At 44.9% G+C, this 27,501-nt stretch overlaps 1 protein-coding gene across 2 annotated transcripts; it reads right to left on the reverse strand.

The window, feature by feature from the left end:
* Nucleotides 1–5,806: 5,806 nt before the first annotated feature.
* Nucleotides 5,807–26,932, reverse strand: LOC106731259 (uncharacterized). 2 transcript variants are annotated; one of them, XM_075923439.1, is made up of 23 exons: nt 26,803–26,932; nt 26,647–26,717; nt 26,444–26,536; nt 24,778–24,905; nt 21,083–21,229; nt 19,526–19,597; nt 18,332–18,499; nt 18,145–18,241; nt 17,212–17,426; nt 16,006–16,159; nt 14,877–15,085; nt 12,672–12,789; nt 11,465–11,670; nt 10,720–10,837; nt 10,473–10,639; nt 10,297–10,397; nt 10,091–10,218; nt 9,919–9,969; nt 9,346–9,529; nt 9,133–9,256; nt 6,597–6,699; nt 6,244–6,351; nt 5,807–5,941 (listed from the first exon to the last, which is right to left on the reverse strand). In XM_075923439.1, the coding sequence occupies exons 1-22, from the start codon at nt 26,898–26,900 to the stop codon at nt 6,254–6,256; spliced, it is 2,850 nt and encodes a 949-aa protein (XP_075779554.1). In that variant the 5' UTR covers nt 26,901–26,932; the 3' UTR covers nt 5,807–5,941; nt 6,244–6,253. The 2 variants fall into 2 exon arrangements, with proteins under 2 accessions (XP_075779554.1, XP_025034524.2); XM_025178739.2 differs by lacking the exon at nt 21,083–21,229.
* Between the last annotated feature and the right edge of the window lie 569 nt (nt 26,933–27,501).

Here is a 27,501-nt window from a genome sequence, read left to right on the forward strand (position 1 = left end):
GGTACTCTATGGGAGAAGTTCAGGTAGATGCCTGTCAGTTACAGGTGCTTTCTATATGCAACACACATGCATTTAAAAAAAATTCAGAGACTTAACATGTATGTTTTGGAAAACAACCCCCTCCTTCACAGAACCTTTATGCTAGATCCACTCAGTTTTCCACAGACGTTTCATTTTATATATGCTGTTGTTGAGTTTTTATCCTGTTTGCATCATCACTATAGGAATGATTTGATGAACTGGGCATAACCTTACACAGCAGTTTTTCACAGTGTTTCCTTTTCTCAGCAAGACACGAGCTTCCCTGGCAAATGTATTGCATTTGTATTGTATTTTAAATTCTTCAGGTATCTCTGGCCAATAACTTTATAAGGTATCCAGATGTCTTTGCTGCCAGTCAATCTGACTCCATCTGCTTTTTCGATCTGAAGCAATTAAGCCTTGCTGTGTGGTATTTTCAGCCACTCAGGTCTGTCAAAAGGGTGTTAGGAAGACACCCTTCTCTCTGTCAGTAAACTGTTTGAAATATTTGCTACTCCTAATCCTTTCTGAATCATAAAAATAGCAGAGGGCAGTAAAATTGTATTTTTATAGTGTTTCCAGATGTAACTCAGAAAATCTCCCTCAACTTGTAAAATGAATACAATGTAATCTTTAGACAATATAGAGAGGTATATGGTACTCTGCGATTTGCCCCTTTACCAGACTTTACATGTTGTCTCTGCCTGAAACTTACAAGTTCTTGTAGAATGTCTGAAGTGATATTGGTTGCTCCTTTTAGAGCCCTGACTAAGTGTTTGCCTATCATGGTGTGGCACCAGTACATCCTACAGGCGATTGTTGCTAACATGCCTGGATTGGTATGGGCTCTCTCCACTAGGGACATTGCAGAAATTAAAAATTCACAGCCTTTTCTTCAAGGTCTCCTACAACACCCCAAAAAGCCATTGCCTGCTTTCCTCAGGCAGACCTCATGTTTGTCAGAGTACAGGTTTGACCTTCCAAAATCGGGACTTTTTCATCTGGTAACATCCATGGTCCAGCAGGACCCCGGATGTTCCTGGACCAGGCAGTCCTGGTTAGCCCCAGTGGCAAGAGGGCTGGCGGCTCAGAGCCTAGCGGGGCTGGGACTGGTGCCAGAGCCCCGGGAGCACAGCAGGTGCCGCAGCAGCCCCCGTTGCAGGGCCAGGGCCAGAGATGTAGCAGCACCAATAGCAGGGCCGGGGCTGGAAATGCAGCAGCTGCAGCAGCCCTAATAGCGGGTGCAGGGCAGTCCGGGCTGCTGGGGCTGTAGCAATATGGTGGCACGGCTGGGGCTAGCAATGGGGAAGGAAGGTGGTATGGGGAGCTGGTAGCAGGTGACCTCTGATCTGGCAAATCCTCTCATTTGGGACTAGTCAGCAGACCTCCATTTTTGCGCAACCCCCCCCTCTTGTGCAAGAGCCATTCTGCCACTTTTTTGGCAGAACGGCTCTTGTGAAAAAGCTCTTTGTGCAAAATGGCGGCTCATTAAGTATGCAAATGAGGCATGGCAATATTTAGCGCTTTGCCTCATTTACACATTTTATTATGCAACACAGCACATTATAGACGTAGCCGTAGAGAATATTTGAGTAAGAAGATTGTTATTCATTGTTCAGATAATCCCAGTTCTGGGGAACAGACTTTTATAGAGGTCTACTAGTAAAGTACAGGTTGGACCTCTCTGGTCCAGCACCTGACCAGTCCCAAACGAGAGGGCAAGAGCTCTTCCACAAAAAGACAGGAAACATGAATTTCTTGCGCAAGAAACCCTTATGGCTAAAATTGCCATCAGAGCTTTCTTGCACAAGAGAGCGACCACACTGCCATGGATGCTGTTGTGCAAAAGCACATGGCAGTGTGGACGCACTCTTGTGGAAGACCTTTTGCACAAGAAGCCTGTAGTGGAGACATAGCCTCGGGCTATATCTAGACTGGCATGATTTTCCGCAAATGCTTTTAACGGAAAAGTTTTTCTGTTAAAAGCATTTGTGGAAAAGAGCGTCTAAATTGGCACGGACGCTTTTCTGCAAAAGCACTTTTTGTGGAAAAGCATCCGTGCCAATCTAGACATGGTTTTGTGCAAGAAAGCCCCAATCGCCATTTTCGTGATCGGGGCTTTTTTGCGCAAAACAATACCGCGTTGTCTACACTGGCCCTCTTGCACAAAAGCATTTGCGCAAGAGGGCTTTTGCTTGAACGGGAGCAGCATAGTATTTCCGCAAGAACACTGACAATCTTACATGAGATCGTCAGTGTTCTTGCGGAAATTCAAGTGGCCAGTGTAGACAGCTGGCAAGTTGCCAGTCTAGATGCAGCCTAGGTGTATGGGTTACATACTTCCCCTAGGTGAGGAAGCACGTCCGAAGATTCAGAGATCTAGTTGAGCTCCAGGACAAGCCCCCACTTGTAATCACCACCGGGCAGATTTGAACCTAGGAGCTCTGGAGCTGAGTATAGGAGCCTCTACCCTCTGAGCTAAAAGCCAGGTACCTCCCAGTCCATGCTGTAGAGGTCTCTTGAGCTGTTAACTTTTGCTGTGGTCTAGGTACCACTTGCATTGCTCAGTAACCACACTAGGCCTACATCTACACTGCAGGCTTCTTGCACAAGAAGGCTATGTCTACACTGGTGGCTTCTTGCGCAAGGGTTCTTGTGCAAGGAGTCGGGCACAAGAACACTTCCACACTGCCATGTGTGAGATGTGCTTTTGCGCAAGAGTGCCCATGGCAGTGTGAATGCGCGGCAGGGATTCTTGCGCAATAAAACTCTATAGCTAAAATAGCTTTCTTGCACAAGAGAGCGTCCACGCTTGTGCTTCTTGCGCAAGAGCTGCGCTCTTTTCTTACAAGTGTAAGCTGTCTTGGCAAGAGCTCTTGCGCAAGAAGCCGTTTCTTACCATGCCGTACTGTACATCTTGCGCAGGACCAGGTAGGCGCCGGAAGTGTAGACATAGCCGAACTGTTTTGTGCGAGAGTTCTTGGGCAAAAGGTCTTCCACAAGAGTGCATCCACACTGCCATGTGCTTTTGTGGAAGAGCATCAATGGCAATGTGGACAATCTCTTGCGCAAGAAAACTCTGATGGCCATTTTAGTCATAGGGGTTTCTTGCACAAGAAATTCATGTTGCCTGTCTACACTGCCTTCTTCTGGAAGAAGAGCTCTTACACAAGAGTGCTTATTCCTCATGGGGAGAGGAATAATTCTTCTGGAAGAAGCCCTATTTTCCAACACTGTACTGTAAATTTACCTGGACAAGAACGGCTGTTCTTGCGCAAAAAGCCTGCAGTGTAGACGTAGCCTAGGTGTGTGGGTTACATTTGCAACATACTTTTGTATGGGAGTGAGACACACACTGCTTACTCTCTCACCAGGAAAAGAGATTCAACAGATTTTGTTTGTGTTGCTTTTGTCAAATCTTTAGGATCTCTTGGCTGGGCGGAGTCACCAACACTGTGGTGCCCATAACTACTCAAATAGAGACACCTTGGCAGGCTTAGGCGTATGTGCTGAATGAATGATGGGCACATCCCAAAGGATACCCTCTATGGCAGGGGTTTTCAAAGTTGGGTCGCAGGCCCATCTGAGTAAGCTGTTGACGGGCTGCAAGATGCTCCAATTGGCTATGGTTTGCCAGCCAAGGGGAGACATACCCTTCGTTGTAAAGCAGTACTGCCTAGATCTTTTTACTACATTGAGACTGTGGGAAAGGAGATTTGACTTAGAGCTAGGCCAATCTGATCAGTGTCCAGGCTGACAGTTTTTTATTGAGAGAAGTGAGCACATTCAGTTAAATTTTACAGGGAATAAGCCATAAGTGAGGATCATGTTAGGCACATGTGTGTAATTACTCATTTACTATACTCAGGGGGAGCTGTGTGGGCTCGTCTACATTGGCCCCTTTTCCGGAAGGGGCATGGTAATTTCACGAGTCGTAATAGGGAAATCCACGGGGGATTTAAATATCCCCCGCGGCATTTAAATAAAAATGTCCGCCGCTTTTTTCCGGCTTTTAGAAAAGCCGGAAAAGAGAGTCTACACTGGCCCCGATCCTCTGGAAAAAAAGCCCTTTTCCAGAGGATCTTATTCCTACTTCGAAGTAATTCAGCCCCTGCTTACAAATCTGCTAATCTCTAAAGTGTCACAGGACTCCTTGCTGTTTTTGCAGATGTAGACACAACGGCTACGTCTACATTGGCCCCTTTTCCGGAAGGGGCATGGTAATTTCACGAGTCGTAATAGGGAAATCCGCGGGGGATTTAAATATCCCCCACGGCATTTAAATAAAAATGTCCGCCGCTTTTTTCCGGCTTTTAGAAAAGCCGGAAAAGAGCGTCTACACTGGCCCCGATCCTCCGGAAAAAAAGCCCTTTTCCAGAGGATCTTATTCCTACTTCGAAGTAATTCAGCCCCTGCTTACAAATCTGTTAATCTCTAAAGTGTCACAGGACTCATGTCTACATGCAATTCCGACTCATCTCATTAGCATCCCTTTTCCGGAAAGGGGTGCCAATGTAGACGTAGCCTGGGAGATTTTGGGCTGCTGGACTCCAGAGACTTTTGGACTACATCTACACTGGCAGCTTCTTGCGCAAGAACTTTTTTGTGGAAGAGTTCTTATGCAAAAACTCTTCCACAAGAGAGATGTGCTTTTGCACAAGAGCATCCATGGCAGTGTAGACGCTCTCTTGCGCAAGAAAGCTCTGATGGCCTTTTTAACCATACAGGCTTCTTGCGTAAGAAATTCATGTTGCCTGTCTACACTGGCCTCTTGTGGAAGAGTTCTTGTGCAAGAGGGCTTATTCCTTGTGGGGAGAGGAATAACTCTTCCAGAAGAAGCCCTGTTTTCCAACGCTTTACTGTAAATTTACTTCTGGAAGAATGCTCTTGCAGTGTAGACAGCCGGCAAGTTTTTGCAGAAGAACAGCTGTTCTTGCGCAAGAAGCTGCCAGCGTAGACATAACCTTGGGGTGTTGGACTTTGCTCATGGTTTGGGCTATAAACTCTGTTTGTAGTATTTTCCCAAGTTAATGCCATGTGACTTCTCTCTCTGTTTCATTAAATGTTTCTTTTCTACACGCAGACTCTGTGCTTGTGAATGGAGAAGCATTGCCTCGCAGAGGCGCCCATGGGTGTGTAAATTTCCTAGGGTACTGGGTAGGGGCTCAAGCCAGTTCTATGTGAGTTGGACCCCTAGATATTGAACCCGGCCCTGGTTGCTGCCGGGCCTACCCGGCAGAAGGGTTACAGATTTATTTGGGCATAAGATTTATTTGGGATTTATTTATTTTCATGGGTAAAATCCACTTCATCAAATGAATTGGAGTAGAAATTACAGAGGCAGGGATATATATAAAGTAATAATATAACAAAAGAAAGGAGTTACTTATCAAGTGCAGGCCAATTTAGTCAGGGTGGATGTGATTCACTCACAGCAGATGATGGGAAGGTGTGAATAGCAAGAGAAGGACAAACTACAAAGGCCATTTTCCCTCTCTTGCTATTCACACCTATCCATCAGCTGGTGTGAGTGAGCCACATCCTCCTCTTCCCCGGACTAAATTGGCCTCATTAACACTGGTCCTACACTTGGTAAGTAACTTCTTTCTTTTATTACACTAGTATATATAATCTCTTTGCCTCTGTAATTTCCACTCCCATTAATCTGATGAAGTGGGTTTTATCCATGAAAGCGTATGCCCTAACAAATCCATTAGTCTTTAAGGTGCCACAGGACTCCTTGTTGTTTTTTCATTTACAGTAGCCTGTGTGTATTGAAACAATACTCTTAGCCAATGTTTCAGATTTGCACTTTACCCCTTCATGAAAGTCAGTTTATGAAATTATAATAAAGCAGCCACGACATGACACAGGATGAGTTCAGTGGCCAGCTATGGCCATTATGTTTATGCATCAGCATCTGAAAGAGAGGAAAAATGTTACTGAGTTGCTTGATTTTTGTAGACTTCTCCATTAGTCATTGTACAGAGGGTTTACTAATAATTTGCAGTTTGTCAGCCTTGCAATTCTGTCATGGGTCTGAGAGTCTGTTCTCACTTCTAACAAGCCATAGTTCTGATCACCTTCAAGAACAGATAGGCCCTTCATCAGATAGTGAGACAGCCCCACCTTGCTATGTGATTCTACATGAGCAAAGTAAAAGACCCACAAAGGGTCTCTAGACCCCACTATAAATAGATGTAGTTCCACTGACCTACTTACCTAGTTTAGTCTATATGTTTTTCTCCTTAGTTGGTTCAGGATCAACAATCCAGACTGGCCCGGCCAATACATAACCATGGAGACCAGACTCTGGTTCAGACTGCTCACCTGGAAAGTTTTACAAGAATATTATTGACAGACTAAAGGATCATAGACACTGTACTCTGTTGGCTTTAAATCTACTGACATTCTGAAGCTGGGAAGTACTCATGTTTTACACTATCAGCTCAATATCACAGGAGCCAGTTAACATAGAGGATCAGAGTTTGAAAGGTATTGAGGTACCTTGCTACCTGTAAAAATGTACCCCAGAGTATTTTAAGTATAGCCAAATTCTCCCTGTTTAAACCTACCCATTTTCTTCTTGGTAGGGTCACACTGGCCTCCACAGGTCCAAGTGCTGCCAGATGATACTTTAGGAGGAGAGCAGACCATGACTGTGCAGTGCAAATGCACCTGAGAAGAAAGAACAACTTGTTGGTAAGGAATCTATTTGTTAATTTTACCTTTCCCCGACCACTTACCAAATCTATGCTTGTACAGGGCAACCTCTGTCAAATCTGTCATTGAATGTCTAGTTCTGTGTTACAAAAAAGATTCTAAGAGAGTGGTTGAGACAGGAGGTTTTAACCCACTAGGCAGCTTATTAAGAAGCTCATGATAAACGGCCTCATGTTGGTTTCTAATGAGTTTGTGAGATGTTACCTGAGGTTGAAAGGACTAAAGTTTTTTTTGGCCCTGGTTACCAGAAGCAGCTACTTTGAGTAGGAAGAGCAACTGGCAAGGCATCCTAAAATGGACAACCCTTGACCGTCATCTGTTTCCTTCCTTCACCCCCAGGCTTGCCAGAGACACAGATTAACATTCTAGGTCTGCTGCCAAATCCATCTGTTCCTCTGCCCTCCCTGTGACGGGGCATTCCTTATGCTTTATGAAAAGTTGCTTCTAATATGAATGACATAACTGAGCAATGCTTCATGCAAGAGGGTTCATGTAAGGTATCCTAGGCAAGATTATGATTTACTGAATGTGATTATCCCATTTGTATGCATGCAATGGAAAAGCCAGACAGGGTTTAATGGCTCATCAGTTAGTACAATGGACTTTGCATTCACTTGTTCTTCTTAGGGACCTACCATACTGCTTCTGACTCAAGGATGTTGTAGAGTCAGGTGACCTGCTCACCTGATACTAACCAAGTCATTGGTCTGATGAACTATTCTACATAAGGCTGGGGGGAATCAAAGGTTTCCTACTTTAAGGAAATTCTGTGTAAGGCAGAAAAGGAAAACAAGGATGGCTTTTAGTTTGCTTTTCTTCTATCTGCCATCCCAAAGAGATACTTGAAAACACCCCAAAACAAAAAGGTCTATAGCTGAAAGGGTAGAGGAAGAATTGCTGGACCCAGGCCAAGATGACACCTAGCCAATGCAGGATTCTATCTGAAATAATTTCTAGGGTGAGACATTATTAGTTATATCCAGTTTCTTTAGTGACTCTAGCTTAGATTGTGTGCTCTGTATTATTTTCTTAGTAATCAATTTTGCTCTGTTTGTTAGCTCTCTAATCACAGTGGCTGTGTCTACACTGGCCCCTTCTTCGGAAGGGGCATGCTAATTTTGAACTTGGGAATAGGGAAATCCGCGGGGGATTTAAATATCCCCCGCGGGATTTAAATAAACATGGCCGCCGCTTTTTTTCTAGCTTGGGCAAAAGCCGGAAAAAAGCGTCTAGACTGGCGCAATCCTCCGGAATAAAGCCCTATTCCGGAGGAGCTCTTATTCCTACTTTGAATAGGGCTTTATTCCGGAGGATCGCGCCAGTCTAGATGCTTTTTTCCGGCTTTTCCCCAAGCCGGAAAAAAAGCGGCGGCCATGTTTATTTAAATCCCGCGGGGGATATTTAAATCCCCCGCGGATTTCCCTATTCCCAAGTTCAAAATTAGCATGCCCCTTCCGAAGAAGGGGCCAGTGTAGACACAGCCTGCAGTTTAACTATGAAAAGGTGTATCTTGTTTCTAGTTTATCATATAACCCAGTTTATATAATTTCTAATGGGAGGGAGGTGAGAGACATGCATACACATTGAGGAAGCAGGCAAACTTCATATAACTCTGGGTTGGTCCCCAAGGGGGCTGTGAACATCTGGGAGCTGGAGTAAATCCCTTAAGCCTAGTTTCCCCACAGCTGTTCTCATTGTCTGTATTTTATTCAGCTGGGAATGGTCCTGCCTGTGTGCTTTGCTAGAGGAAGCCTTAGTGCCTGGCTCAGCAAGACATGGTTAAAGCGAGGTCCAGGTTGAAAGAATAGGCTCTCCCAGTGGTATCTCAGAATCTCATTTGGTATCCCAAGGGATCTGAAACATCATACTCCTCACTAGCCAGGCATTTAAGTTGGCTGTTGGATGGGATGGAATAGAAACACGTGAGCTGAGTGGTATTTCATATGGCTGTTATGGCACAGGTTGGTTTGCCTGTTTGACTTTGTGCCAAACATTTGAGTTGAAGGACCAAGAATCTGATCCTATAAAAAATAAGTGTCAGAAACTGTATAAGCATTATATACCCATACCAGGCCTTTTAGTTTAGTCCAGCAAGTACCACATTAAGACACTAAAACTGTGTTGCAAGATAAATTTTGGCTTTTGAGAAACCAGCCAAACTAAAGTATCCATCAGTCAGACTTAGTGGCCTGTCAGTCGTCCCCCAGGTAGCTAAGTCACAAACTTGGTGTTATCCTTTCAGGCATTTAAGCTGGGCCTATTAATAGAGGAATTTAGAATAGCATGTTTAAGTCTGTTCCTCAGTATAAATATATTTCCTCTATTTAGAGCAGGCAATGTTAGAATATCATTTCAGAGCCTAGATTCTCTAACTTGTCTTAATCTTACCTGGCCTAGCAAAGGTATCATCATCCTTACTGCCAATCTTTTAAAGTGAGGGGGATGTTTCACTCTCCTGTTAACAGAGATTGGATAGAACTCTGTGACAGATTTGTTGTTTTCGTTCCCACAGCTATTTGAGAGATCAGAGCAACAACACAGTTAGATGTTAAAAAAGTGCTTCTGATGATCAGTTTGGTCATTAAAGCTACTTCTACTTGCCTATCCACAGTAATGTTCCACTGTGAGGTGCTGTTGAAGTCTGAAGACCCAGTCATCCAGCAAGTATTCAAGTATAATTCAACATTGGGTTCCTCATCTTTTAGCTCTATCTCAAAAAACATGGGTGCCAAGGCAGGTTGAACTATTGTCATATTTGGTTCATAGAATTCCATGAAAGATTCATCTTGAAAAGAATGGGTTTGGGAATTTTATTAATTTGAGAACCATTTGATACAATCCTAGTTTTTAAAGAAGAAAACTTATACAGAGGCACTGGAATATTTTTAATAGTGGGGATGCTGAAAAAAGCTCCCTCTACCACTGTCCACTCCTCCCCTCAGACCTGGGGCTAGGAACAGAGCTGCGTCTATGGGAAGGTGGGATCCAGACAGTGGTAAGAGGGCCTAGGTTTGGGCCACAGCCATGGATGGGCACACAGATAGGTCCTGGAGATGGGGATGGCAGCTGGGACCCCAGGTGCAAGACCTGGGCACGGGGCAGCAGCAGGAACCTCAGGTGAGGGGCGTTTCAGCTATTCCCCCTCACCTCTAGTTCCCTCACCTATGATCTTACCTTTGGATACCTTTGCAATTATATTCAGAGCTTGTCTGGTCCTCCTGTATCCTACAGAATATAAACATTAAAAATGGTGTTTTATAAGATGCAATTAAACCCTTGAGATTAGGAGTTGTAAGCATTCAAGTCATGCAAATGTTTTAAACTGGAGGGAAATAAAGTCACCTACTTGACACATTTGATCTCACCATCACTGTACCATAGCCAAAAGGAGGGGATCCATTTGCAGGTAGGTTGCTAACCATAGCAGTATGGGTCAGTTTCTCTTTTGTTGGGTAATAGCACAAGACTGTCAATCTAAAATAAGAGAACTATTGGAGATAGTATGGTAAGAGTGCCTAGGAAGTGAGTGGAGTCAGCGAGCAGCAGTCCTACCTATAATCTGGATCTCTTGTGATTCTAGGCGGTCCCCATGCTGGGAGAATCTCTTTCTCATAAGATATTTCATTTTCATAAATAAGGCGCTCACCTTCAAACTGTGTGAGCCAAAAATTGATTAGAATTTGAGTTTACTGAGAAAGTGGGAAAAAACCCTCTTTCCAGTGGCTTACCTTCAGTGAAGTGCCACAAGTGGAAACGTGGAATTGGAAGAAGGCTTTTTCCTCATTAAATTCTTTGGGCTTGCAGCTGCTGTCCTTTAGTTTTGTTTTGCCCATGTCAATAGAAGGAATAGTTTTCATAGGGGTAGAGACTGTCACAGTTCCATTAGGGTAGCATACTAAGACAGTCAGAGAGGCTGTTAAATTGAGGAAAGGCATCACATTCCATTTTGTAGAGCAATACCTAGATCTCGCTTACCTATAAATTCTGAAGAATTGAAATTGCAGCTCACAGAGAATGTTTTTATGGTCTCCAGAGTATTTGCTTTCTTGAGTACAAGGTCAAACCTAGCTTTGAGTTGCTGAAAGGACACTTCCTATAAAGAAAAAGACAATATTTCTCCAGGCAAAATAGTTTACTGATCATAGAGAGAAGGCTCTCTTTAAACACTAGCAAAGATATAACATCTGAGACAAGCATGAAGATATAACATTTGAGACAATCACGAAGACTTAAGCCTGATCCAACATGGGCCACAAGTCAAGTTTACTGGTGCAGACTAGTTGGGCATAATCCCAAATGCTTCACTGGCGATTGTATAGTAGCCTAGATTTGTATTATAATGTAGATTTTTGCATGAGCTAAATGCAACTATAGCTTAGTCACTCCATTAGCAGAAATTCTTTATTAAGAATCATTTTGAAACACAGTGCTTGACCCAATATGGATGAGTCTTAACACCTGACAATTTTGTGTTTGCCACACAGGTCTGGGGGACCATTTCAGCCACTGCACTGGGTAAATAAATGCAGTGGAATCATAAGTTAGAAGTCAGATCTCTTGTTGTGGTTTTATTTACTTATTGGAATCTTATTTTCCCTTGATATTTTCTGCAGTAGAAGTGGTTACTGTAATGTTATATGGCAAGCCTGAGGGTGGATAGCCTTTCCTTCACGATAAGAAACCTTTTAGATAACAAAGCCTTACAATATCGTCTGCATACCTCATAGACAATCCCCATAGCAAACAGAGGTACTTGCAACACCAGATGGGTAGAATTGGTAGTCAGGAGATACCTATCTGAGAGCACAGTATGCTGATTCAGAGGTCTGTTACCAACGTACAGATTCCAATACTGATGCAGAGCTGAAATGGGAACTGCTAGATACAGGTTCTCTTTATCACAATAGCCAACTGCTTCTGGTAGTTCTGTGAAAGAAGCCAGGATGTAGATTGGATATACAAGTTTCAGCTACAGTATTTATTCTTATCATGGAAAAATTGTTTGTATTGATACAATAGACTGTACTAAATCCCTACTGCTAGACGGTAAGGTATTGTATACAAGATATGGCTGAAAGTCCCAAATAATTAGCAGCTGCCCAGCTGACTTAAGGATAAACTCCAACCTTAGTAAGACTAGTTGGGCTTTATTTTATCTCTGCCATCTTTCAGCCCAACCCAAAACATGTTTTCTAAGCCATGGCCTACACTAGGGCATTATTTCGAAATAATAAGCAGCGCATCCACTCTACCAAACTGGATATTTCTAAGGCTGGTTATTTTGAAATCTGTACCCTTGCTTTCCTGGGTGAATAAGCATATTTTGAAGTAAATGACTCCTGAACTAACTATTTGAAAATAATTTCCAAGTGTAAGCATGCCCTAAGATGAAGGATCAGAAGGATCTTGTGGCCAGGCACATTGTGAAATCCAGAAGTTGGAGAGACTGTCATACAGTAGGTCTTAATTGTTGACTCTCTGACCTATTTGGACTAATTTTGCCATTTCTAGAGATTATAGAGCAGTGTTTGGGCTAACTGAACTTTATCCTGGATGTGAAAGCAGGTTATATTATAGGATAAATCAAAATCAAGGTCTGCAAAATATTACCAGTATATGCAACATACTGGAGTTGACTGGCTTTGGTTAGTTTGACTTTTTTCATTGGCCTCGACTTGCCATTTCTTTTAAAAAATGGTTTCTGACCCATGACTAGGTTTTATTCCTTTAGTATCTCAATTATCTTTGACAGAATGAAGAAGAGCTGCCATCTGAAAAGCAACTTAACTTTATTGTCAGTAATGAGCAATTATAGAGTGGGATTTTCCCCAAAAGCTCTCCTCACTGGTCTAATTTGGTTCCCATTGTGGTCAATGAAAATCCTGCCCTCATTATACTAGTATCAGCCAGTCTTGAAGGAAGCTTACCAATATCAGCAACCACACATTCTACTTCTGCTGGATGATTATATTGTTTCTTTTCAGGACCCACATCTAGCGTATAATTAACACGGAGGGTATATTTTGTTTCATTTCTATTCACATACTGAAAGAGAGTCAGAAGAAAGTGAAATCTCAGCAGCATTTGCTTCCAGCTCAGATAAGAATGCACTTACCCTGCACACCTGTTTTTGTTCTCCACAACTGAAAACAACATTGATCTTCACATAACAGCCCTGTGTGAGCTGGTCCAAGATTGCATTGAAGGGCCTTTCCTTCCTCACTCATTTCATACAAAAGGAGAATAGCCCATCCCTACCATATTACAAACTCGTGCTGCAAATGTATCCAACCCCAGGCTTCGATATCTATTTGTAATCTGCCTAGCATTTACTCACTTGGTATGCTGCTTAACTCATAGTTTGAACTGCATTATGGAAAAAGCAGCTTGATGAATGATTTGATGTTGGTTGACCGCAGTATGGCAATAAATGATCATTGTGTTTTTCTGAAGTAGGCAGTCCCATCCCAACAAGTAGTTATTTAATAGACTGGATAAGGTCCTACAGCTGTACAGTCTGTGCATGACTCTTACCCTTGCCAACATCAGAAGAAGCCACAGTTTGTAAGTTTAGTCATACCTGAAGTTGCTTTTCTCATGCAGTCTTGTTATACTGCAAGGCAGGTGCTCAAGACATTTCAAACAGAATGTTAATTCTGATCAGGCTGGTGATACCTTCGTTGGCATTGTGTGACTGGTGGTTAGTAATGCCAGATGTATGTTTTGAACAATGGCTGCCTTAACATGTTCACACGACAGTCATAATTAGGGCCCTACCAAATTCATGGTCCATTTTGGTAAATGGAATGGCCATGGAATTTTAAAATCCTTAGGTTTTGTAACTGTGGGGATCCAAACTGAAAAGAGATTGTGTGGGGGAGGGTCACATGACTTTTGTGTGTGTGGAGGGGCTTGTAATATTGCCACCCTTCTGTGTTGCTGCTGGTGGCAGCACTGCCTTCATAGCTTGGATCTCAGCCAGTAGCCGCAGAGTTTTCTGCTTCTGGGAGAGGTTCACTGAGGTGGATCTGACCTGGCCCTAGGAACAGCCTGTGCTGGGGAGGAGGAAGTCCCATTGCTATCCAGCCAGGGACTAGCACTTGGAGCCTGGTGTATGGTAGGGTCCACCAGCCCTGCCCCTTCCTAGTTCTGGGCCCAATTCTCTGGATTAAAGGGGTCTTGGGCTGGCTGTGTATGTGGAAAGTGAGGGTGACCATTACTCCCCTCTGACCAGAGTGCCCTGGCATGGTTGCCTACAGTACCTACCCATAAGGCCAGCCTTGTCCCCCCAAAAGTGACAGCCCCCCCCCCCATGCTTTGAAACCCTCATTTCTGCTTTGCTGCTGACAGTGAGGCTATCTTCAAAGCTAGGTGCCCACTCAGCAGCTGCCCCTCTCCAGATATCTAGCTGTGAAGGCAGCACAGAAGTAAGGTTGGCAATACAGCAATCCCCCTCCACTAGCCCGATTCCAGAGGGGAGACCAGATTTTATGGTCCAGGATGTGTTTTTTATGATCGTGAATTAGATAGGACCCTAGTCAGATGTGTCATGTTCTCTAACATCATAGCAGAGCTGGCTGGGAATTTTCCAATAAAGTGCTGGAAGTTAAAATGATGATTCAACAGAACCATCCCTGTTTGCAGGAAAGGGTTGGTTTCAGTGAATTTTGACTCTAAAGCTTTTGGAAATGTCAAAATATTTTGTTGAAATGTTTCCCAAAATGTTCTGTGTGTTTTGTTGAAAATTACTTTATTTTTTAAAATTTAGGCTCCGTCTATGCTATGTGCTAGGGGTGTGATTCTCATCTAGCACACATATACTTATGCTAGTAAGAATATAAATAGTAGCGTAGCTACAGAAGAATGGACAGTAGCATGGCTTACCCGTACTGTGTACAAACCCACCTGAACTTCATGGGTACATAAGCAGCACAGCTAAGCTAAGCTGCCACTGCCTGTTGTTACTGTAAGGGCGGGGTTTTGACTAGCTTGACCTTGAAAGATTTGGGGGTTCATGAAAATTTGAGATTTTTGACCCAGTTCAGGACAGTAAAGTTTCAATAACTTGAAAATGTGTGAGCTGGGAAGAACAGTTTCCTCCTGAATTCTACCTCATAGCTTCCTTATCTTACCTCCTTTAGAACGGTAGGGTCATCAAAAGGAACTTCTAAGTTAAATCCTTTTGTTCCATTGGGAAAAGTAATTTCATAAACATTGTACCCATGATGCTTTGCCTCTCTTGGGGAAAGTGGCACATTTCCTATTGTGATTGTCACCAGAGACACATCAGGAAGAAAGGATCCAAATGCAACATCAAATGTTCTCTTCTCTGGAAGAGTATCTGTTAGGTTGATAGCATATGATTACTGCAAATAGAAGATTAAATAAACACAACATGCCTGAAGGAACAGGCCTTACTTTCTAGAGATCTATTATAAGAGTTATCCCTGTGTTACAGTCAAGGAATTTAGACTAAACAAATATTTGGGATATGTAATATGGTAGTGCTACTATATTAAAGTGTCGGTGATGGATAGGAGAAGTGCTGGAAGCAATGGTGACTAAAGGGTTAAACTCAGGTAGCTAGGGGGTGTTGGCAGGGAGCCAGGAGAGCCAGTGGGAAAGGGAGTTGAAATCTGAATTGAAAAGATATACCTGCCTACTGTTTTCTTTGTGGGTTTAAGTTAGGAGCTGGAGGAAACAAGATGAATTGAACCAGGCAGAACATACCTACAAGGAATACTGGGCATGGAAATGGACAGGACCTTGAAGCATGGATCATGAGTAGATAGGAAAATGTATATTTAGTCATGATCAGGTTATTTTCTTTGTTTTGTTAAAATTCTCTTTGCTAAGTCCATGTGCCCCCCCCCCCAATTCACTGTATCTAAGCTGTAGCCCTGAAATACAATTTTCTCTGTTTTAATCTGTTCTTTTTCTCAGTTGCTCTGTAACACCTAGCAACCAAGTAGCTTTATCGTGTATATCTTTTTGTTTTGTTAATAAAATCACTTTTTTTTTAAGGCGATGATTTGATTCTTGTTTTCTGGAAGGCATCAGGAGGTCTGTGTATGCATGCCTAAGACTGAGAGGTCAGCTGTCAGGGTACGTCTACACCACAGAGGACATTGAAGCTGCCGCTGTCAATCTTCCAGGGTTCAAATTAGTGGGTCTAGTTAAGACAGCTAATTTGAATGGAGAGGGGCACTCCTGTTGATGCTGATAGTCCTTACTATTGAGCTAGCCACAGGAGGGACTTACTGTTGATGACTGTTGGTATTCGAGGCAAGAAAGGTGTAGTGATGGGCTTGATCACAGTGTACTTGGTCATATGCCAGTCTACATCTGTCCAGATATGATCCAAGAAAAAGCTGATACTATAGATTACTCCATGGACTCCATTGGCCACAGTGCTCTAGGAGATAAGATTTCAGACCAAGGAGAATTGAGCATGGATAGGATTGCAGGTTTGTCACACTTGGGAAAAAAGTCAGAGAGCGCCCGATTTTCCCATTTGTCCGTGACTTTTTCTGTGTATCACACCCCCACAGTGGTTGCTCCTGACACACAGACCTGTGTCCCGCTCTCCATTCTGGGTGTTCCATGTCACCGTGTCTTATCCAACTCCCTGTTATGACTGGAAGAATGTCTCCCATTTTATCCTCCACTCTAGTAATGTGCTAGAGTTGGCCAAGATAGTTTGTATCCTGCAGACACACTGCATCAGCTCCATCCCAGTGCAGGAGCTGCACTGCCCAGCATAAGGGGCAGGACAGTTAGGAATATGGTAGATTCTTTGCTGGCATCATGTACATTGCAGTTGAAGCTTCAGAGGGCAATTTAAGCATAAACTTATATTTGGGCAGGCAACCAAGAATCAGGGACTGACTTTCCCTAAGCCTTTCTAAAGTATACCCCGGCTTTGCTCAAGATGAGACAGCTATTGAGACCTTCATAGCTTTTTAATACTCTTTTAATTCACTTTAATATCTGGAAGAAGTTAGCATCATTCATACAGCACATCTCCACCCATCGGTGCTGACTCTGTGGGTGCTTCAGGTCTACAACACCCACAGAGAAGATTAGCAGGTGCTCAGCATCCACTGGAGCATCCAAGCTCCCCCTCTCCTTCCCTCCCCTCAGCACCTCTTGCCTGCTGGTGGCCCCGCTGATCAGCTCCTCCCTCTCCCTGCCTCCAATCTGTTTTGCAGCATTCATGAGCTGCTGAGCGGGAAGGGAAGGAGTGGGAACAGGATGTGTTTGGGGGAGGGGTGCAGAAAGAGGTGAGGCAGAGGTTTGGGAGAAGGGGTGGAGTGGGGACAGCATCTGGGGCAGAGGGGTTGAATTCCCAAGCTAGAGAGGAAATTGGCACCTATGTCTCCACCAGCAACTGGGTTGATGGACTACCGTTTGGAAGTTTTTGACCTTTTCCATTAAGCTGTTAAGTTATGATAGGTTCTCACTAACCTTTAATCTTCCCTCCGGGGCTCCAATGGGTATAGTAATTTGAATGTGTGTCTTGTTGTGTTCCAGAATATAATTCTGTTCAGGCTGCATTATTCTTTGGCCATCGACTCCCACTGAAATGTTTTGGGTTACAAAGGTGGATCCTTGAGGCACTAGTGTAGGGATAATGTTTGGCACAGTCCAAGTTATAGAAGTATCCGAGAAGCTGGTGCCATCTGTTGATTCAGATAATCAGACCATTCTTCAGTGCAAGAATTTGTATTTCTAAAGAAGCAGGATTGAGCTTGATTTCATAACAGCTGCCGCCACCTTCTCCTCTTCTTTACCATTCCATCCCATCTTCCCATTCTATCCAGGTATTTCTTTGGACATCACGAGAGCATAAATTATCTAGCAGAGATTATCCCTCAACAATGGCCATTTTGTCATAAGAAAACCTGGTATTCAAAGTAGTCTGATCAATGTCAGATGAGTTACTACTTTCTTACAAAGATACTCACTAGCCATGCTAGGCACCTTCCTCTTAAATCTCCTTTCCCTCTTAAAAGACACTCCACAACTTCCCATTCTTTATTACACAAGAAATCTCACCTTCTTTTGGTGTTGCAACTCTACCCTAGGCATTACCTAAATATGACTCCCAACCCAGTGGTAGAAATAGGGTTTTTTTGGTCTTGATACTCAGTTGCAAGTTTTTTTGATACAGCTTTTTTGATGTCTTATTGCCTTTTTGTAAAGGTCGGTATAAGGGTGAGGGAGAACTGAGAAAATGAATTAAGGAAATCCTACTTTGGAACACCTCTAGGATAGGTTTGTTTTTACATTGCTTCTCTTGAACAGCCAGCTGCAGGTAGGCCCAAAGGAAGCGTTTTCTACTAGCTTGCTCAAGTGGCTGTTCTTAGTAATCTTGGTAAATTGTGAAGCGATTCGTACCTATAGGACATGAGACAGTAGTGTCAATCAACAGAAGCAACCATCTCTGCTTGTACATGGAAGTGGAACTGACTGTATTCATACTCACACCATTAGCCTATGGAAAGATAAGAAAAACTATTGCTAGAAAGAAAGAGAGAGTGGAAACAATATTACTCTGAGTCCCACTATAAGAGCTACCACTCACCACTGTAAGTTTGGATTCATTACTGGAATATGGAGCACGGAGGAACACTCGAGCCAGGGTATTATTGAAGCTGTAACCCAACTTGGCTGCATCGCTTACCATTATTTTCTTTCTCCCTGAAGGAGAAAGAAAGATCAGTTGCCATACCTGGTACTCAACTTTTTTAACCTGAAAGAGAAACATAGTTGGATGAGATATAAGTGAACCAAATTATTCTGTCATTAAGATTTAGGCTCAAGGGAATAACATTTGAGGACACTGCTGGCCTAGCCCAAGCCGGAAGTGTACATGCCTTACATGAAGGCAAGGCAGCATGCAGCTTTTGCAGCCAACTTCCAGAGAAGCCACATGATCTTTACCTTTGGAGCTAGTTTATATTTGTGGGCCTGAAAGAGTTCCCACAATTGAGAGGCCCTTTAGTGCTTTAGGTCAGAGCGACTCAACCTTTTGATACCAGGGACCAGCTTGCTGCCTTCCTAAACTGTGTCAGGGAGATCTCAGGAATTGGTGCCAGTCCATGGACTGGTCACTAAGGGTTTGTCTAACAGCAATGTTATTTTGAAATAACTTAGTCCACGTCTACGCAGCAGGCAGTTATTTTGAAATAATGTCGAAATACTGTCAAGCTGGAAGACTTCTTACTCTGTCTGACTCTTGTAATCCTCATTGTACGAGGAGTGAGGGAAGTCGGAGGAAGAGTGCTCTATTTTGAAATAAGTGCTGCGTAGACACTCCCAATTTCGAAATCAGCTATGCAATTGATGTACCTCAATTTGTGTAGCTCATTTCGAGTTAAGCCCTGCTGTACAGACACACCCTAAAGAACATTGCTTTTGGTAACTTCACTCCCTTAGTGTGCTTTTATTGTTGGAGCAGCCTATAGCTCAAATGCCAGACGAATTTAAGGAATAAAATTAATACAAATGGCCATATTTTGTTATTACATCCACTTTTCTCTTCTGTAGTCTAGTGAGCTTGTTATAATTTGCACAGTGTCCCTTATCTATGAAAGTTCTCCTCTCCTGGGAGGCTGACTTGCATTTCCTTGAGAGCATCTCTGCCTTTCATGCTTTTCTAGAAGAGCTTATAGGGTGTCAGAGGTCAAGAATGACAGCATCGTCACCCAAGCCATTGATCTATGTAGGAGAGCAGAGGAGCCAGGGAAAAGTCATTAGAAAACATGCTCCTCCATACCTCTGGCAGAGCTGACATCCATGTTGCAGTATCATCATCTGAAATTGCAGGAACATCAGTCTTCACTGACACCTGGAAATAGGGCAGAAAGAGATTTTGGGCAAACATGAATACAGCATGCCTTTATGTCCTGAGGAGGCAGGGAGCTTTGAAGGAATTAGTGTCTCAGTGATGTATGAAGAGTGTTATCAAGCTACATGGGATAGCTCAGTGGTTTGAGCATCGGCTTGCTATACCCACGGTTGTGAGTTCAATCCCTCTGGGGCAAATCTGTCAGGGATGGTACTTTGTCTGGGCAGGGGACTGGACTTGATGACCTCTCAAGGTCTTTTACAGCTCCATATATTTACAAGAGTTTAGTTACAATCTTCATAGCCAACTGCTGATTACTGTGAACTGTGTGTTCTTGAGGGTAGGGTTAATTCTGTAGTGCTTCAGGGAGTACAATGGGTGTTTGGCTATGTTTATACTATCAGCTAGATAGGATTTGCTGCAATCCATAAAGTGGTGTCAATTTAGCAGCTCTGGCAAAGACCCACTAAGTTGACTGCAGAGTGCTTTCCTGATGATTAATGTACTCTAGCTCCCCAAGAAGAGTAAGGTAAGTCAGCAGGAGAGTATTTCCTGTTGACACAGCATGCAGTAGACACCTCTGTAAGATGACCAAAGTTGTCTGTTTTAGTTACATGACTTGCATAATGCAGGTTGACTTCCAGCTGTAATGTAGACCAGTCCTGGGTAAGTTTGGAACTCAGGGTACAGCCAGTTAGACTAAAGTGCACATAATGCATTTCCTAGTAATCACGCAAGGTGCAATGCTAACCATCTCTTACCATACAGGAAAGCAAGATCTGGATACAGTAGTAGTAAACTGCTGCCACTCAAGTGTAGCAAAGTGCTCACTGTCTGCACCAGACATTTTAGCACGAGACTGGACAATCTCAAGTCCCAAAAGACTTCTTATAGAACTGCAGATTTGTCCCTGATATACTTATGTAACCAATACATAAAAGGAGGTATATGAAATTGGACTGGTGCGAGGTTCTACTGTGGCAGTTGGATGCCTCTGACATCTCCAGCAGGAGTTTGTCCTCCTTGCTGATAAAATTCCTGAGATGCATCAGAATTTTAGTCTTGTAAAACAGAGGGCTTACCTCCAAACTTTACCATCCCAAACCAAGAAGAGCAACATGTTTTCACTGGATGTTGCAGCACTTTTTCATGAAAGCTCCCTGTTTAATTGGAGTGTTAACAGATATGCTTCCCACTGCAGTGGCACAAAATATGGCAGTCCCCGCAGTATTTGACTGTTACTGGTTACAGATCAGGAATACCCAAAATACTGAACTTTACAAATTTTAATCTATTATTAAGCAGATGCACTTTGTCTGTAGTACATATGTGAAACTGGCAAATGTCCCTATTGCTCAAGTTGAGAGCTTTTCCTTATCCCACGATATAGGTAGTGTAGAGTAAACTGCTCGTGCCAGTCTTAGCTTAGAGAGTGCACTGATTTGCAGAGAACTTCAGTGTTATAGCTTTTGATGGATAAGTTACCTCCATATAGTTTTCTTCACATACAATTTCTCTTGGAGCCCACGGAGAGTAGGTACAGTACATAGGGTAGGTGTATGTGGCAGCTCGCCTCATGTCTGGAGAGGAGGACACTTTTATGTTTATAGTAAGAGAAAACAATTCATCTGCCTAGAAGAAATGGAGTGCAAAGGGAAGTTTTCTAGTAATTTAAGAAAGGACTTGTTAGACTTAAGTAGTAACTAGTATTCTTGCCACAGATTTAGGGCATTACAAGAAGTCAGAGTTAAAAAATGTGTTATCCATAGGCTATTTCACTGAAAAGAATAATCAGGATAATTATCCCACTGCACTGACCAAGCGGAGATGAGACATTGGTAGTATTTATCTGGATATAGCCATTCATGGTCAACCCTATACAGGCAGTCCCCGACTTACGCGGATCCAACTTATGTTGGATCCACACTTATGAACGGGGCTTTCTCGCCCCGGAGCTCGCAGGCAGCGGTCAGCCACCTCGACCTCCGGGCGAGAAAAGCTGCTCCCAGTGCCCCTGGTCTGCTGGGGACCGTCTCCAGCAGACCAGGGGCATCGGGAGCAAAGCCACAGCCCCGGCAGGTTTGCTCGCGGTACCCCTGGTCTGCTGGAGACAGTCCCCAGCAGACCAGGGGCACCGCAAGCAAAGCCGCAGCTGCGTCCCATGCTTCAGCAGACCAGGGACCGTCAGCAGACCAGGGACCGCTGGGGGGGGGGGGACGCAGCTAGTGTGCCCCCCCCAGCAGACCAGGCTTTTGTTGTGGACCCTGGGGCAGAGCAGCTGGGGCGCTGCCGGTTGGTCCCGCAGCGCTGCTCTGGGCACTACTGGATCAACCCGGCAGCACCCCAGCTGCTCTGCCCCAGGCGTCCTGATTCAGCTGCTGCTGGTCAGTTTCAGCAGCGGCTGAATCAGGACGCTTGGGGCAGAGCAGCTGGGGTGCTGCTGGGTTGGTCCAGTAGCGCCGAGGAGCGGTGCTACTAGAGCAACCCAGCAGCACCCCAGCTGCTCTGCCCCATGCGTCCCCAAGTCAGCCGTTGCTGAAACTGACCAGCGCTGACTACAGGAAGCCCGAGGCACAGTTGCTCTGCCCCGGGCTTCCTGGAATCAGCGGCTGATCAGTTTCAGCAGCTGCTGACTTGGGGTTCTTAAGTTGAATCTGTATGTAAGTCAGAACTAGCGGTCAGTTTCAGCAGCGGCTGAATCTGGACGCCAGTTCCGACTTACATACAGATTCAACTTAAGAACAAACCTACAGTCCCTATCTTGTACGTAACCCGGGGACTGCCTGTAACTCAGTGATCTCCAACCTTTTTACACCCAAGATCACTTTTTAAATGACAGACCAAGCCAAGTTCTACTGCCCCGCCCCTTCCTTGAAGCCCTGCCCTCTCTATTCTCCTCCTCTCTATCACTTGCTATCCCCAATCCTTATACTGCTGCTTTAAAAAAAAATTTCTGTAGGAAGAGGTTTTTCCAACATTTGGCCTGTCTAGACTGTACCAAATGTCAGAAAAAAAACCCTTCTTTTGGAACCCACCTTATTCCTTGTGGAAAGAGGAATATAGGGGTGACCAAAAGAGCCTGTTTGCTCTTCCACTAAAAAGCGGAAGAACAAACACAACTCTGGATGTAGAAGAGTTTTTCTGGGATATCTCCAGAATCCTGAAAAACTCTGCAGTCTAGCTGGACCCTTGCTGTGTTGAGACAGCATGTGTAGTTTCTGGGGTGGGAATGAGGGATTTGGGTGTGGGAAGGGGTGAGAGGTGCAAGCTCTGGGAGGAAATCTGGATGCAGGACGAGGTGGAGAAGGGGACACTGGCTCGGGGAGGAGGCTCCAGGCTGGGCAGTGTTGGGATACTAAGCAAGCCACAGGCTTGAGGATGTGAGGGTGCAGGAATTTGGGTTGGGCTATGTGAGGGGCTGAGGGCAGGAGGTTCCAGTGTTCGATAGGCTCAGATCTAGGGTCTGGGGAAGGGGGAGTGCAGGAGTGGTTGTGGCCAGATGGGGGCTTGGCCCCAATTGGGGGTTTGTTGGCCAGGCTTCATTTTTAAATAAAATACTATGTTAAACACAAAAAGTTTCTGCATTGTCTTTATTTATGAGAATGGCAGGAAACCCGCCTTGAGTCAGGGGTCACTGACCCATAGAGAAGTCATTTGGGAGCAGGGGACACAGTACTGGGGAGGGGTGCTAGTGGGTTCTGGGGCAGGAAACAGGGTGCCAGTGGGGGCAGGGGAGAGGAGGCAGGGTGCCAGGACAGGTTTCTGCAGCAGGGGACAGGGTGCTGGGGGGGACAGGTTTCTGCAGAGGGAAGCAGGGGGACAGATTTCTGTAGTAGGAGACAGGGTACCAGAAGGAACTGGTTTCTGCAGGGGGGGTAGGGTGCCGGGGGACAAGTTTCTGCAGAGGGGGGGCAGGTTTCTGCAGCAGGGTGGGGGAGGGCAAGGGAGAGGGAACAGGGGGCCAGGAGGGCAGGGGACAAGTTTGGGGCAGAGGAGAGGGAACAAGGTTGGGGGCAGGGAGTTCCCTACACCATCCGACCCGCGCTCCCTCCGGACTGACCACAGGGCAGCTGGGCTGGAGCAAAAAAAAGTGGCTGCCCAGCCAGCTGGCCATGGTGCTCAGCCAGGGTGCACCAAGCTCCACATGGGCAGGCGCAGAGGGGAAGCTGCCGATCAGCTGGAGCGCGGGGCAGCCTCTGTCAGCTGAAAGCCACAGCCAGCTGGCTGGAGTGTTTCAGCCCTCCCGACCTCCCAGCTCCCACCATTCGTCGCAGCTACTCACCTGTGGTGTTGCTCGGTGAGTAGCTGCTCCTCAAATGAGGAAATCTAATGTAAATGTACTGCGCAGGCGTGCAGTTCAGAGAGGGCTCAAGAGCTACTCTTAGAGCCCCTGAGATCTACCGGTAGCTTGCGATCTACCGGTTGGTGATCACGGCTATAACTGCACCTTGTATTTACCTCAACTGGCATCACCAAAATAAATACTACCTGTATCTCATTTTCACTTGGCCAGTATACAGAGAGAGCTATCCCAATACGAGATACTTGTTCATCTATGAAAAGGCCTTTTTGCTAGAAATTAGTATACTTACAGTGCCATTAAGCAAAGACCTAGCAGAATGCAAAGCTGGTCACTGTTCTTCACACAACTTCACCCCATTTCACAGCAGAGTAGATTCTCACTGGAACTTTTTACTTTACTTGAGTCCAGAGCTTCTGTGACTTCCCAGCACTAGGCCAAGCACTTCAGTGGGTGATGTATTGTAGCCACGGTGTGGCAAATAGCTCATCCCCTCATTGTTACTAGGGTTCTAAATCACACAAGCTTGTCACTGGCCTACACCTGGAGGTCTGAATTAGGACACAAAATACCACTCAAGTTAAGGCAGTAAGTGCCTGCCAGAATAAGGCTACAGATGCTGCCTTTTCAGCAGAGGCCTACAATTCTACTACTTTCCACTGAGAATTTCAAGACTCCCCAGCAGCAACAAGGACAAGTTTGAACTAGCAGCTAGTGAGCAACAACAATCTCTTCTCCCCTCCACACAGTCAGCATGACTTCTCATGTTCCCATCATGCCCTGCTGAGAAGTCACACAGCAGCCTAGTCTGGTGGCTACTCTGCATTTCCTCTAGCAACTGTTTGAAGACCAGACCTCCATGGTAGGCTTTGGGCCTCACCTCATTTGCCACATGACAGCCAAGTACAGAAGCCCGGAAGATAGGATTGCCCCACACATCTTCAGATAGGACATAGCCACAGCGAGCAGCCATTTTCTCCTCAAGCAAGACTGTGCCACCAGAGGGATCTAATGACAAGGAAAAGACACGTCTCTAGTGAGTAACAAGACATGCAAAACAGGTGGGAAAAGCTTTCGTGATTCATTTGATGTGGGTACATCAGGAACATGCGTTCAGAGTGACATTTAGATGGAGTTACAACCCCCACCACCATTCAGAAGGTCAGTTTAACTTGGTCAAGCCAGCATGCTCCTTTAAGAAGCAAACAAGACCATGCTTTCAAGGTGAACGTGACAGCTCTGTACTTTCACAAGACTCAGCTATTACATTATCTTACTGCCTAATCCTCTGTACATAGTATCCTGTACCTCAGATGTCTTGAGGAACCATTCAGAACAGTTTCCTGAAATATAACTGTCAAGTCACCCAAATTTGGTGCTCACCTCTGTTTGCCAGGGTGCAGCATTCTAGTGATCATGGAGGGATTTCATAAGAGGTACATTTTTAGTTGGGGAACTAGGCAACTGTTTGAAGAATAGGAAGTGCTAAGGGAAAGCTCATTAGCAGATGATATGGAAGAGAGATAGGTCTTTTTTAGTGTGATAGGCTGCAAGGGCTTAATCAGTGACTGATTGATACTCAGTAACTTGGAGAGTTAGTAACATTGTATTAAGTGAGTTGACTATTCCTTCAATTAAGGAGCTAGTTTAGTCAACGACTAGATGTAGGAATCAACATAAGACTAGTAGACAGAGTTTAACGAGCAGCCATGCCTAGTACTTATATAGCCCCAGTTACTGGAGAGTTTGAGCACCTCACAATCTTTAATGTCATACACCCCTCTCATGTAGGGAAGTAGTATTGTTCCTACCTGTAAATAAGAAACTAAGTGACCCAAGTTCAGCAGCAGAGTAGAGACTCAAACCCAGGTTTCCAAAGCCCTAGACCACAGGACTATCTTTCCTCCTGTTTCCTACTTACCTTAGATGTAAGGCTGTGGTCACCAACCAGTCAATTGCAGGGTCAACTGAGTCCGGGATCAGCTGTGGAGTCCCCAGCTGACCCTGGGCTCCCCGCAGCTGCGCCTTTGAATCACGCGGATGCGTGGTTTAAAGGGACAACCACCAAATAGCTGATCCTAGCGGCATGCAGCATAGCATGGACTCTGAGTCCCCCACTGATCCTGGGCTCCAAGGCTGGGGACTCTTGTGCATTTCAAAGAAGGCACCCGCATGCAGCCCAGAGTCAATGGGCTGTAAGTGGAGTTCTGCATTCTTTGAAATGTACAAGAGCCCCAGTAGGGGCTCTTGTACATTTCAAAGGAGGAATGCGGAAGTACCTATCGACTAGTCGATGGAAATTCCATTGACTAGTTGACTAGTCAATTAACCACATTTTAACATCCTTACTACCGACAATGGCCAAGGCCATAGCTGTTAGGCCATTAGTAAATTACATCACTCTGCTCCAACCATCTGCCAGCTTTTTAAAACAACATTTAAACAGCAGGCCCCTCAGCAGCTAACTTACAGGTTCTGCATTTAGAGGCAATTTTAGAAGTTCCCCAGCTTGCCCCTGGCTTGAGATCTGCCACTTTGCTACTCACCCACAATCTCCAGAGTGAAGAACTTGCCCTGCAGGAAGAGTTTGTCCAGTTTCACCCAAAAAATCCTGGAGGGGCAGCTGCTCTCTACAAAACCTGGGGTGGAGAAAGAGGAACAGAGGCTGAACAGCAGGCAGTTCCTAGCCCTCTCATGAAAAGAAAAGGGAAATGTTAGTGACAATCTCTTGTTGTATCCTTTTACCCACCTGGGGGAGCTGCCTGCCCCATTTGGGTCCTTCCTAGCCTGGGCTGGAGCCAGAGAAGGAGAAGTGAGATTCTGCAATACAGACAAGTGCTGGGGTGATCAGAACAAAGCAACTGGAAAGAACAGGGGGTGGGGGATGGGATCAGAGTCCCTTTACCTGCAGAGCAATCTGCCTGCAGCCTCCATGCTTTCCCACAACCTCAGGCAAATGGGGCTGGATTGCCAAGGCTCCTCCCCTCTCTGGCATGCTGACATGAGGCTGGGCCAGCCTAGGAATAGCAAGGGGGGAGCTGCTGCAGCTGGGCCTGTTCTAGAGCATAGGCCACTCTCTTTTGGATTTCCCAGTGTAACTCCAGGAGGAAGTGTTTGTTCTAGGGGCTGGATGGGGGCAGGTTGAATCCTCTTGTATGTCCTTTAATCTCATCTGGGGCAGAAGAGGAACTTCCCACAGCTAGATGTTTGTGTGCCAGGAGGCGCTGACATGGAGGCCATTGGAGGCAGTTCTCGCAGATCCTATTGTTTTGCCCTTAGATATGGGGCAGTTCTGTAGCATTTCCCCAGCAGGTTTTCATGTCATTGCTAAATGTCTTGGTGACCCAGCAATGCCAGAGATAGCAGCTCTGTGACAGCTGCCCTTTGCTTTTTTGAGGCCAATCCTGCTTGCCCTTTGGTTTGTTTGATCAGTTTTGGTGAAAACTTTTCACTCTCTCCTGAAATGCTCAGCTGTAACCAAGAGGGTCAGAGAGGCGTGGCTCTGCTCAGTGATCAGCCAGACTCAACATGTTAGCAGAGAAGACAGCTAATGGTTTGTTAGGAGCTGTATTACTGGGAACAACAGCATCATCCACTTGTGGGA

Source organism: Pelodiscus sinensis, chromosome 3 (assembly GCF_049634645.1).
Source record: "Pelodiscus sinensis isolate JC-2024 chromosome 3, ASM4963464v1, whole genome shotgun sequence".
Classification (NCBI taxonomy): Eukaryota; Metazoa; Chordata; order Testudines; family Trionychidae; genus Pelodiscus; species Pelodiscus sinensis.